Genomic DNA, 12,340 nt, shown 5'->3' with positions numbered 1-12,340 from the left:
AACAAACCCGACATACGCGCTGGTCAAACTTTAATGAACAGGTTCATTATAGATCATCATCTCCCAGACGTTTGAAACATATATAGCCACGCTCTTGAATGATTAATACTTTGGCCCCCTCCCTTCTATGCGATCGTGATTGAGTTACAATGCACAATAGGAAGAGAGAGGGGAAAAAAAGTGGAGCTTTGTCTAATTGTTCGTTGACAGGGTCAAAGGGGGGGGGGGGGGGGGGGGGGTCTGTGCGATTGGCTGCTGCCTCCTGAGGCTGCGGGGCGGCGGGTCGGAGGAGTTGGGAGTGACACCAAGGTGACTCAAGGGAGGCTGTATATAAATGCCTGGCGGAGTGCTAACATCATCCCAGGAGAAGCAGAAGGAGAAGAAGAAGAAGAAGAAGAAGAAGAAGAAGAAGAAGAAGAAGAAGAAGAGGAGGAAGAGGACCTCATCCAGAGTCTTTGGCTGCCGCGTGACCCGCTCCACTTGCCGGCGCACGACCACTGGGGAGGAGTGGGGGGGGTGGGGGGGGCGGAGGCCTCTGCAGCGATGACCGCTAAAGCGCAGCTCGCGAGCTGGACGGAGTACCAGGAGGACCTGGCCCTGCTGCAGCAACGCAACCACGTCACCTCCAAGACGTGGCTTTCTTCTAATGCGCTCCACGCGTTCTCGAGGAGGGACGCGCACGCGGCCGCAGACGCGGGCTTCTCACTGGAGAAACTGGTGCCGATGAGTGAACGTCCCGACTGCGCGTCCGCCGCGTGCGTCACGGACACGGACTCTGACCATGCGGCGGCCGCGGTGGATGGAGGAGGAGGAGGGGTCAAGGTGAGCCGATTTGGCCCCCACAAACCAAGGCGCGTCGCGGCCAACGCCAGGGAGAGGAGGCGGATGCACGGCCTGAACAAAGCGTTCGACGAGCTGAGGAGCGTCATCCCGTCGCTGGAGAACGAGAGAAAGTTGTCCAAGTATGACACCTTACAGATGGCGCAGATTTACATCAACGAGCTGTCGGAGCTGCTGACCGGCGTGGCCCACCAAGAGTGCGTCAGTCCACATCCGGGCTCAGCGGACAAGGCCTCCAGGAGGGACCTGCTGACCGGAGAGCAGAGGGACCCCTCCGCTTCCGTCAGCCACCTCATAATATTTGGAGCTCCATCCGACTTGGATTCAAGTCGTTCAATGAGTTCTTCCAACAACAGCGATGGGGAATCTTCGCACCTCAGTGACATGGAGGAAAGTGTGAATGGAAGACAGTGACAGGGAACCTCTGACTTATTCTGCAGCGTCCAAATATGGCAGTGTGATGAAATGTTGACTTTATAAGATCTGCCAATGAAAAAAACGGACTGGGGTCTTGATTTTTTCTTTTCTTCCAGAGGCCATGGTGAACTCTAAGAAGACTTTTTATGAATGCACTTTATGGCCTGAATCATAACGATAGACATTCCTAGTGTCATTTGTGCCTAAATTAAAATAATTATTTTGGTATTTATGTATAGTTCTGGTGTATTTTGAGCAATGGTTTGCTACAATAAAGATATACCCAAAGTGTGTGTGCATTTCAAGTTGTTGGTACGTTTCGTTGTTTTGTTTGGCAATAGGCCACAATTCAGTAAACTGAGTTAGTCAATATTTCTACGATGTGAAGTGAACTCAAGCATCCATGTCCAAAATGCAGTAGTTGGTGTTTAACTTATGATTTGCATGTGACAACACCCATTTGTTCTCTTTAAGGAAGGAAGGAAAAAAAACAACAACAACAACAAGCTAATTCCAAGATGTTATTTAACTCACTAAAACATTTTTTTTAAATAATGAAACAGTTCATCGGTCATGCGTTCAACCAGCTTATCAGATAATGTCCCATAAAAGCTAGTGCAGCACACATAAAGCTCTCTTTAACATTTCAGCAGTGAAGACCAACATTGCTTGAATCCTCTTTTTGCCAAATCGGTCCACGGAAATAAAATGTTTTCCAGATGCCTTTCATGCAACAGATAAACACACAAACATCTGCGAGCCAAATTCTGACGCCAAGTGTTCCCAGCGGAAGGGATTTTAAAGAAATAAAGAAACTAATTCAGTTTTTATGGCCGTCTATCATGGATAAAATTGCTCCTTCTGGCCTGTCTCTTAACTAATGGCCTACTAAGAAAAAGTGGGGCTGCCCGCCCCGGAGGGAAGAGGTGGTTGGAACTTTGCCAGGTCCTTGGAAAGTATTTCTGCCAGCCTCTGTTTAAAACTGCCATGGGCCTCTTTGGGGGTTACATGGGTGGAGTAGCTGATGGCCTCCTCCATCTCCTTCATGTCATCCAGCGCCTGTGCCTGGGCATTGTACCCTGGCTGGATGTGGCTGTTCACAGGGGACCGGCGCTGGTATTGGGGCATGACTGGGGAGCCGGGGGCCGACTGGGAAAGGGTGAAGGGAGGGGGCTGGGCAACGGGCCGAGGCGAGAAGGACCGCGGCTGGGAATTTGAGGGGTAATAAACTGGTTTCAGGTCGGAATAGACGCACTCTGAGTCCGTCCCGGGTTGGAAGTCGTCCTTTCTGATCAGAGGGTGATAGGTTCTTATTAGGTTGTAGTAAATCGTGTCTTCCGTCACGTCATCCAGGCTCCCAGCTGGCAGGGATTGACAACGCTCACCCTCCTCTTCGCCTTCTTCCGCCGCAGGGAGACTCGCTTCGCTGAGAGACAGCTGCTTTACGTTCAGTACAGGGCGGGCATTGATGGTAGAGTAGTGGTCGGCGGACTTGTCCTCCGTGTCATCAGAAACATCTGCAGGACTGTAGACAAGAGGGGCGGCGGGCTTGTAGGTTGCCGTTGGGAGGATAACGGTTGACAGGTCACATACGGACCTTCTATGGACATCGAGTGGCGGGATAGAGCACCTTCTCTGCACAGAGCACTGCTTTGATATAAGCTGGACGATCTGGGGGCCATCCCTGGACAGGAAGATGAACACTCCTTCTCCCGACTCACAGCGCCGGCCGGCTTCTATTCTGAATCCCCCCTGCAATCACACGCACACATCTTAAAGGAATGCTTTTGGGAATTGGGTTTGGTTGCTTTCTTCTCGTCTAACTGTAGCAACAAAGAAAATGAGTATATTCTCCCAAAGAATTTGACAAGTGCTTCAAAGTCATGCATCTGATCTGAGATGAACGTCAGCTGATGCGGTTTGAATGAAATTGTTTCCACATTTCGTGGTATTAATAGGTGCTTTACCTCAACCAGTCCAAATTTGCGTAAGAAGTTGTAGGGCCAGCGATAGAATATGTGACCGGTATTGATGTCCAGCAGCCTCACAGCCTCATCTTCTGGAGAGACCAGATACTCCCCGGCCAATTTGCACCTCCTGGATGCCTCTGTGCACTGGACGGTGACTTGGTACTGATTTGGAGGAAGGGTCCGACCTAAACACCAGGAGACATGAAAAGATTTGCCACTCAGACATCAGCACGCTGAAAGGGCTCAATTTTACATATACGGTCTTTGAGCAGCAAAGGGAATGACTGCAAATCAAGGACATCCTAAAAGGCTGTTTCGAGATTGTGCTAATCTCTCCGTGTGACTGCATGGGCCGCCGGGCAATTTCAGTCTAATCCATTAGGAAATAAAAAGAAACATATGTGTGTAAGCCCGAGCTTGCTGACGCTAATACATTCTGCCGGCTCACTTTTGAATAAATTAGTGGCTTTAGCTCCCACTCACACATATTTAACATTTCTGCTGATGGCTTGAATTTACAATGCTACATCTAAACGTCACTGCTAGTTTTTCCTCGCTTTCTTGTAATAGTTTGAGCAATTTGCTCTTAAGACCTTGTTTTCAGGATAATTCCAGTTTCTCACAGCTTGAGTCAATTTCCTAATTGCCCATATGGGAGTGCTGAAGCATCACCGTGCTGTAGTGTGAGGAGGCAAGAAACACCACTGTCTAATAATAGATAGTGGATAGTATAATTGTATTGTACTCTGTACTTATGATTATAACTGTTGTTTATAACAACATTTTGTTTTACTGCTTGTTGACTGATCAGCTGTCGTCTGCCATTACCGGGTTTCCAAGATGAGTAAAGGTCATTTTCCTCCATGGTCAAGCCATCTCCTCTCTCGAAAGCCCCTTTGTGTGGTTCCCCAGGATCCTTCTGCAAACACAGTGGCCCGGTAAACAGTACACGCAGCATACACCGCCCTTTTTATCACCATTTTATGACCTCCAAGAGGTAAGATGCAAGAAAGTACATAGCTTGTGCAAGCAGAAGAATTAGAGAAGTAAAGAGACAGAAGTTACAGATACTGCATCGACTTCCTCATTGTGTTATCTATCTCTGGTTGTGGGGAAAGTTTATTTCCACCTTTCCCGAATGATAAGGGCAGCGCCCGTTACAAGAAGAAAAGGGGGCAAAGTTGCCCTGATTGATTACCTGGAAGGCCAGACTGCAGAGGGCACTTAGCCAGTCCTGGCTCCCCGTGGAGGCCAGGGTGTAGGTGCACTGGATGGTGTGCAGGTAGAAGGCGGTGCACCCGGGAGGGCACGACTCGTTTGCAGCCGGGTCGACGCTGAGGCAGTCGCTCAGGCGCACCACTTTCCTCTCGGAGGATTTCTGCCGACCGACCTTCCTCCCGTCGGTGGCAGCATTGGTGGTGGGGCCCGCGCAGAGCTCCACGCGCCCGACTCCCGTGGGGCTGGGCTTAAAAAGCACCATCCATATCTTACGCCACGTTCTCTGCAGGATGATAACAAATGGAAAAAGGTGATTGTTAAACGGCTCCTTGTGTAGTTTGTGTTGCGTGATGAGGAGGTATATGGGGAATATTGTTATACAGATGACACACATCTCGACATTTGAGGATCCTGCTGACATTTAAGTTATAAAACGTCTGCGATTGATGGGCTGAAACGTTTCTATGCGCAGAGATCATCATCAAACAGTAAGACTACGGCCTCCAGGTTTTTTTCTTTCAATAAGTGTGTAATACGTAAGGACTGATGCATGCTGCATGCTTCTCCCGTTGTGACCGCAGTGGCGCGTTTGGTTAACGTCATACTGCTGCTTACTAAAGGTGTTCCTATGAAGATTAGGCGACTGCCAATCCGTGGCTAAACAGGCAGCAGAACAAACCACAAAGTATTTTTTCGAGTCAAGAACCTATGTGACCAACGTTAGTTATTATCATCTCATAATATATTATGAGATATAATATATTTTATGAGATAACAAATACCAGAACTTCCCCACTTGAATTTATTCTGTCAGATTACATGATCTCACACAGACACACACACACGGGTCGAATAAGTCACCGTGCTCCTCCTGCATGTTTGAAGTAGTGACGTAATGAAGTTTATTTCAGATTCCGATGAGCACTCATCTCGACAATGAGCTGAATTAAAGAATCCAGATGTGGAGGACTTGAGTTACCAACTGCCTTGAAGATTTTAAAGATAATTTGAAAAGATGTCAAAAAACCCTTGCACCGGGGATATTTTAGACTTTGTCAATTCAAAAACAGATTGACTTGAATAAAATGTTTTACTGCGCACTGATGGAGTCCCGTGTTTCTTCACTAAAGCTTGATAGCTACTGAAAGAGTAATAATCTTTGCATACTTTCTATTTCCTACGTCAAAAGACAAAAACCTCCGTAAAGCATGTTTAACTGAGTCTTTGCAGTTCCTGGAAGCAGAAATAGCGTCACATACATTCTCACAGGGTCTTCAGTGGTTATGTTAACTTCAGAAAAATAAGCCAAGAGACGGTTCAGTTATGCTGAATTTCACTTACTTTCCCAAACTTGACCCCTTGAAGATACAGCTTCCCTTCCTTGAAGATGACATCCATTCTTGTGAGCTTTACATGAAAATCTTTCACTCTAGTTCTCAATGTGGTCAATATGTAACTAAGTGAGAAGTTAAAATTAGACTTCTGCACCACTAGAATACTTGTTTCCTTTACGTCACCAGCACCTTTCATGCCGTTGTCTGTTTGTGAAAGTCTAACCGGCTAAACGTCAAGATATCGCTGACCCGGTTGCAAAAGAAAGCGCCCACAAGAGTTTTTTTTTTTTATTTTAACTTCCCTTTTCAATGATGCTGCTTCCTTGTCATACAAAAACCAGTAGCACACGTTTATATCTTTGTAGGTAGAAAAACATAAAAGATCGTAAACAGATAATGTTTTATTTACAATTGGAATATCAAAGATGCATATAAAACGGCTACGCATGAATAATAAGTACAGCAAATTTCAGACAAAAAAACGGTTTAAAAAGAAAGAAAATTCATCGGGCAGACCTGACAACTATGTCAGGTGAGGATAGAAAAATAATCTCCTTCAGTTCAGTGATACAAAACACAGCTGGAGACTTCTCTGCTAAAATAGCTTAGAAGTCCATTGAGCTATGAGCCAGGTAGTCTTTTCGCCCGATGTTGGTGACCTGTTTGGTCTGCATGGCCTCCAACTTGGGACAGTCGGTAATACGATGACCCAGACCGCCGCAGAACGTGCAGCCCCTCTCTCCTGTGAATACACGAGAACCGGGTGTGTCAGTAAGGGTTTGCAAAAGCTGCTGTGGAACGGAGAATCCGACGAGGTTTCGAAAGAACGTTTTTAAGGAAACACAAGAGTAATTACAGAGGAACTGGCTTGCAAAGAGCATGTGGGGGCAGAGGAAGAGACGTGAGCTAGATTTGGAGTGAGCGACTCACCTCCGATGTCCAGCATGGTCTCGTCTCCTGTCTGGAGAACCTGGAGGACCGGAGGAACCTTCTGCTTGGCCTCAACTAGCAGAGCTTTAAGGTCCATCAACACTGACTCGTCTACGAGGACACACACACACACACACACACACACACACACACACACACACACACACACACACACACACACACACACACACACACACACACGCTGTTAACTCAATGCGATAAACACAAAGTAAAACTGACAAATTCCCCCGGAAAACATTGCTAGTATTTGTGCAGAAATTAATTTGATTTTTGTCTGGACCAGTGTTTTTCTCTTACCGCAGCCTTTATTGATGAACGTTGTGGCAATGCCGGTCTTGCCTGATCTTCCAGTTCTTCCAATTCTGTGGACTGGAAAGAACAATTTCATCAGACCAGCTCGAACTATTTAAGATGCACTAATGTTCGTGTAATGTATTGTTTCTGAGACGGCCAAGCTGTTCACTGTGTGCGTTTGTATGTATACATACACACATAGAGTATGTGTACCCTTACCATAGTTTTCTATCTCCTCAGGCATGTCGTAATTCACTACGTGCTGGATAGCTGGGAAATCAAGACCCTTGGAGGCCACATCTGTGGCAACCAAGACATCTTTCTTTCCTTCTTTGAATGCCTCTATGGCTTTTGTTCTTTCCTCCTGATCTGAAAAAAAATGATATTGCAAAAAAATATTGCATTACCAGTATTTTTCAAGACAATGACAAATGGAAAATGAGAAAGACGTGCGGCAATACTTTGTATGCTCAGGAAGAGTTGATGAAACTATTAACCAGAACTGGGGGTATTTGTAAGCAGGAGGGCATCTGGTGGTGATGATGAGCAACTACAAAAACACTTTTTTAACTTTAAGGCCGGGGGAACGGGACGCTTGGTTCCTCCTAATACAGTATTTATCCGCAGGCCATAGTACGACTGGTTGCTGTGTGTTTTTAGGCACCTTTTCCTCCATGGATGGCCACCGCCTCTACTCCTTTTAGCAGCAGATACTCGTGGATGGCATCTACGTCGGCCTTCTTCTCAGCAAATATCAGCACCTGTTGATGTGAGCAGACGTCATTTGGTCAAATCCGACATGATTAAATGATGGATTTCGGGCGTACATCAATGTCATAACGCGGAAGTACTGACAGGAGGCGGTGTTTTCTGGAGACACTCCAGCAGGTACACCATCTTGGCCTCCTCTTTGACATATTCCACTTCCTGCGCACACACAGAGCATTTGTTATTATACACACGTTTTTTTAATTGAATGCAAATCGATTCCCCAGAAAACAAGAGACACCTGAACATACCTGGATGACATCCAAGCTGGCAGCTCCAGCCCGGCCCACGTTGATAGTGATGGGTTTAACCAGTGCACTCTTGGCAAAGTTCTGGATTTTTTTAGGCATAGTGGCGCTGAAAAGCAGGGTTTGCCTTTGTCCCTAGATAAAGATATAACGCATAGGATGTTTAATGTCTGGGAGCACAACAAAGTCAGACTACAGCTTCAAAACTTAGTTTTCAAGATTTTGGTTTGGTAAAAAAAAAAAAGTTCAGCAGCTGGAAGATTAATGTTACTATTTAGGTTGTGATGAAATCTGCTGCCTCTTACAGCATCAGGACGGTTATTACATATAAAAAATGAACGTATTGAGTGGCCGATTGTACAGACACATTTGAGAGAAATCAGAAGATTAAAAGAAATTTTTCCATTAGACAAAAACACCCATTGCATCCAAACCAGAGCTGAATTTTTCCAACCATGGATTTATAATGGACGTGATATGTAATTTGGCATTGGCCGCTGTAGAGAAGGACCTCACCTTGAAATAGGAGAAGATAGTTCTGATGTCTTCCTCAAAGCCCATGTCAATCATCCTATCGGCCTCATCCAGGGCCAAGTAGCGGCAGATGTCCAGACTCACCATCTTCTTCTGCAGCAAGTCCATCAGTCGGCCGGGTGTAGCAACCATCATGTGGACACCACTACAACAAAGAGCCCATAGAGAGTTTAGATGGAAAATAAACTGGACGTGAATCTCAAAAATGCAGTATTATCGTTGCCCTGTGATGTTCGATTTGAAATGCTGGTACAATGAATGGCATTTTTAATTCATTGTTTGGAACTTTTGACTATTTGACTATATTATTGGGTGATTTCATGTACCTGAATAATGCATTCGTTCGCCCAAATCTTCAGTCTGACTTACTGATTTACTACTTCCATCTGGTCCTTGACAGACATTCCTCCGATGCAGAGGGCAGTGCGTAGCTGAGGAGCTCCTTCCTCCTCCAGCAGCTTGCAGTAGTACTCGATGATGCCGTGAGTCTGCCTCGCCAACTCTCGCTACAGCGACAGGGAAGCGTGTTAAAGCCTGATATACACTTAGTTGCAAGGAAAAGGCAACGTTGCCCGCGGTAAATGCCAACTGTCTAAAGTGCAAACGCTTTTACTGCTATATGAGGCATTTCAAACTATTTGTCTTTTTGTATCTTACTGAGGGACAGATGATGAGTCCATACGGTCCCTCTCTCTTAAAGAAAGGCAGTCGTTTCTCCTGCTCCAGTGAAAACATGATGATGGGATGAGTGAAGACCAAAGTCTTTCCAGAACCAGTGAAGGCTATCCCAATCATGTCTCGACCTGACAGACTACAAACAAGACCCGGTCAGTTCATGAGCAGTGTAGAATACTAGTGCGTACAGTATATGTGAATATGCTGTACTTACACTGTGGGAATTCCTTGAATTTGAATTGGTGTAGGATGAACAATTCCCTTCTTTTTCAAACCTTTTAGAATTGCTGAAAAAGAAAAAAAAAAGAAATTTGTTAATTCATGTCGGTGTGTTTTTCACACATCGGAGGGGGATGCGTTATAACCTGGTGGAAGCTTCATCTCCCTGAAACTTTTGATTGGAGGAGGGATGCCGTCCCCATCGACGAGGATGTGAAACTTCTTCCTGACGCGCTCATGTCTGGTGCTTGGCATGTTCAGGATGTAGCGCGGTGCCTTCCAGCTAGAGAGAACATCGGCGTTAAATAACAAACATTAAAAAATACATTCATCCAAACAAACATGTTACTGTATAGAATTCACCGCTAAAGAACAGACCTGGTTTTTATGGGATCATCATATATGATTCCTTTGGCCATTTCCTTCACAGACATCAGAGCTAAAAAGAGGAAGATTCAATTTGAGCATGTTGCTTAAACATCTGTTAGTTTATCAAAGTAAACCTGATTAACGATCAAACATTTGAACTTGACAGCAATCTGGCTTTACCTCTGCCCTCTGCGACGCTCTCGAGAATTTTCTCTTCCTCTTTCAGCTGCTTCTCCTTGGCGGACTCCTTACGGGCTTTATACACAGACATAGACAGCAGGTGAGATATTGCAGATCCAATGTGGTCAGATTTAATGAGCAGTATGATGATAACAACAAACGTATTTCAGAGCGGGTTGCATTTGCAGTGGATACCTTCTGCTTTTTCCTTAAGGTGCTGATGCTGGTCGAGAAGACTAACATTGGAGCGTGGACCGAGACCCTCATCCTCATCCTTCTGATCCTCCCCACTGTCTTTCTGGTCGTCGTCCACCGCCTTTCCTCGCAGACGTAACATCTTGTTCAGCTGTGAGGTACATTAAGAGAAATACGTATTAAATATGAATATGTGCCAACTGGATGAGATGTTGATAAACGTCATTTAAATAATGATTTACAGTAGCGGTGACTTACCATTTGTTGTTTCCTTATTTTGACAGGAATGTATGGAACATAATCGTCAGCCTCTGATCCTCCTGAGCCAGACCTTTCATCCTCCTCATGAGATCTCTGAACAAATGCATTACCAAGATCACCAGTAGTTTAATGTATTATTACTCTTGGACGGAGCTCAGCATTCACACAGTTTAGCCTTGAAAGGCATCCAGCGGAAGTCCTTCCCAGACGTGCAAAGTAGCCGGTATATTTGTTTCATAGAAGTATATGCAGATAATACATGTAATGGTGCTGGACATTACCACGTGGCAATGTCATACAATGCTATTGTTTGGATGTGATCAATCTGTATACACCAGTGGCTTGTGCCACGTGTTGCCACACCGTGCAACAGGACTTTGACACATGATATTAGATGATCAATCAAACACACTTTTATAAGCTTAAAGAAACTGTTAAAATGATGTGAATTTGTTTTACATACAGTTCTGCAAGAGGCGGTCTAATTACATCATTTCGGACACATATACGTTTGATTAGCTGACCAAAGCTTTGGCAATCAATTCAACACATGTACATGCCATTTTCAGATGGCATGATGTAATGATTCGATGGTAAAGCGCTCTTTATATACGATAAAATAAGCCTTTTTTGCTTTATAACGTTAAATATCTCTGTTGCTAATGTCAATGTCGATGCATATGTCATCACCTGCATCCAGCAGGCCTGGAAGCTATATTCAAGGCCAACTGGTTGACTGGTTATTTTACGTATACGTAACGTTATCATTGTGTGTTGGACATGATGTTGTGGCACTGAAAGGTAACGTTAGCTATCGTTGACGTTGGTTGCTCGTTGAGTTTTAACGTTAACGTTGAATACATACAAAATCAACATCTGTTCACTCTAGTAGGATGTTTTCTATTTCGCACTGACCTGTTCCAATGCATTTAAAAGAAGTTATTTATCAGACGTAAGCATTGTTCAGGACACGAAGCTTGGCTAGCTAACGTTGGCTAGCTAGCCAGGGCTAGCTAACGTTAGCTAATATAAGCCGTATAACGTTAACGATCGTATTCATTACGCGTAACTTACCTTTTTGGATCCATTTTCGTTCTCCATTTTATTTATGAATACAGCAACGTCCGCTATGCACTTAAGCCACAGAGCTGTTGACAAAACCCTCTCTACAAAACTCAATAAATATACCAAACACACATGTTTACACAACACAGGAAGCGTCGATGCTGTACGGAACGCAGCAAGGGTCAAATCTCTCGGGACGCGACGCGGTATCCAAAATACTGCGTCGGCTGCTGCCAGTTAAAACCAAACCAAAAGAGATTACCGTAGAAAGCAAACACCACACTTTATTTTTGTTAAAACGGTATTGTTTTTAATCTTTCGGAACGAAAGATTTTTCACAGTATAAAAAGTGAAAAAAGAAACAAGCCAACATACACTTGGCTATTATTGATGAAGTATAAATCTACATTCGACACATTAAGATAATCTTCTCTAATTGATCATAACCTGTAAAGCATCAGAGATGATGTATGAAAATGGTTCAGGAAAGAAACCATCCACCTCAGTTCAAGCCCTCAGCTAAAACATGATTACTAGTGTAAATCCCAAGGCTTCAGTGATATTTCTCATAAAAAGATTATCACGACTTGGACTTACAGGTTAACTGAGGCACAGGGTTCCACCAGGGTCACAGTACAGTAAAACATTAAATAAAACAAAGAGTAGTATGGTTGCAAGTATACCTCCCACACAACCCCCGAGAAATGCATAAAAAGGCTCAAAAGGGCCCTAAATAATCACTCAATATGTACAAGCATTGAAATCTACTGCGGCGACACACACACTGGACCAGCTGCTGCTG

The 12,340-nt window shown here is 44.7% G+C and overlaps 3 protein-coding genes across 3 annotated transcripts; 1 reads left to right on the top strand and 2 right to left on the bottom strand.

Moving 5' to 3' along the window:
* The first annotated feature begins 543 nt into the window (after positions 1-543).
* On the top strand, positions 544-1,562 carry atoh1b (atonal bHLH transcription factor 1b). Its single transcript, XM_040173899.2, has one exon. The coding sequence runs from the start codon at positions 544-546 to the stop codon at positions 1,252-1,254; it is 711 nt and encodes a 236-aa protein (XP_040029833.2). The 3' UTR covers positions 1,255-1,562.
* A 203-nt stretch (positions 1,563-1,765) lies between these two features.
* Positions 1,766-6,053, bottom strand: dok3 (docking protein 3). Its single transcript, XM_040173851.2, has 5 exons — positions 5,787-6,053; positions 4,426-4,728; positions 4,056-4,146; positions 3,225-3,412; positions 1,766-3,009 (listed from the first exon to the last, which is right to left on the bottom strand). The coding sequence occupies exons 1-5, from the start codon at positions 5,973-5,975 to the stop codon at positions 2,146-2,148; spliced, it is 1,635 nt and encodes a 544-aa protein (XP_040029785.2). The 5' UTR covers positions 5,976-6,053; the 3' UTR covers positions 1,766-2,145.
* Positions 6,054-6,165: 112 nt separating this feature from the next.
* ddx41 (DEAD (Asp-Glu-Ala-Asp) box polypeptide 41) lies at positions 6,166-11,775 on the bottom strand. Its single transcript, XM_040173840.2, has 17 exons — positions 11,548-11,775; positions 10,471-10,566; positions 10,213-10,363; positions 10,018-10,092; positions 9,847-9,907; positions 9,615-9,751; positions 9,464-9,536; positions 9,232-9,385; positions 8,944-9,080; positions 8,557-8,719; positions 8,044-8,175; positions 7,880-7,951; positions 7,689-7,785; positions 7,244-7,393; positions 7,028-7,099; positions 6,710-6,820; positions 6,166-6,521 (listed from the first exon to the last, which is right to left on the bottom strand). The coding sequence occupies exons 1-17, from the start codon at positions 11,572-11,574 to the stop codon at positions 6,385-6,387; spliced, it is 1,845 nt and encodes a 614-aa protein (XP_040029774.1). The 5' UTR covers positions 11,575-11,775; the 3' UTR covers positions 6,166-6,384.
* Positions 11,776-12,340: the final 565 nt, after the last annotated feature.

The sequence above is a fragment of the Gasterosteus aculeatus genome, chromosome 4 (assembly GCF_964276395.1).
Source record: "Gasterosteus aculeatus chromosome 4, fGasAcu3.hap1.1, whole genome shotgun sequence".
In the NCBI taxonomy this organism is placed as follows: domain Eukaryota; kingdom Metazoa; phylum Chordata; class Actinopteri; order Perciformes; family Gasterosteidae; genus Gasterosteus; species Gasterosteus aculeatus.
Note: the sequence above shows the minus strand (reverse complement) of the source record. Positions and strands in the feature narration are given on the sequence as shown.

Bases quoted from the DNA above. Each gene is read 5' to 3' on its own strand.
- atoh1b (XM_040173899.2), top strand. From the start codon at position 544: ATGACCGCTAAAGCGCAGCTCGCGAGCTGGACGGAGTACCAGGAGGAC.
- dok3 (XM_040173851.2), bottom strand. From the start codon at position 5,975: ATGAAAGGTGCTGGTGACGTAAAGGAAACAAGTATTCTAGTGGTGCAG. The intron at 3,413-4,055 runs GTAATGGCAGAC...CCTGGTGTTTAG, and splicing joins TTACTCATCTTGGAAACCCG to GTCGGACCCTTCCTCCAAAT. The intron at 3,010-3,224 runs GTAAAGCACCTA...GTGTGATTGCAG, and splicing joins GCAAATTTGGACTGGTTGAG to GGGGGATTCAGAATAGAAGC.
- ddx41 (XM_040173840.2), bottom strand. From the start codon at position 11,574: ATGGAGAACGAAAATGGATCCAAAAAG. The intron at 9,752-9,846 runs GTCTGTTCTTTA...TGTTCTCTCTAG, and splicing joins GATGATCCCATAAAAACCAG to CTGGAAGGCACCGCGCTACA. The intron at 6,821-7,027 runs GTAAGAGAAAAA...GTGTCCTCGTAG, and splicing joins GTTCATCAATAAAGGCTGCG to ACGAGTCAGTGTTGATGGAC.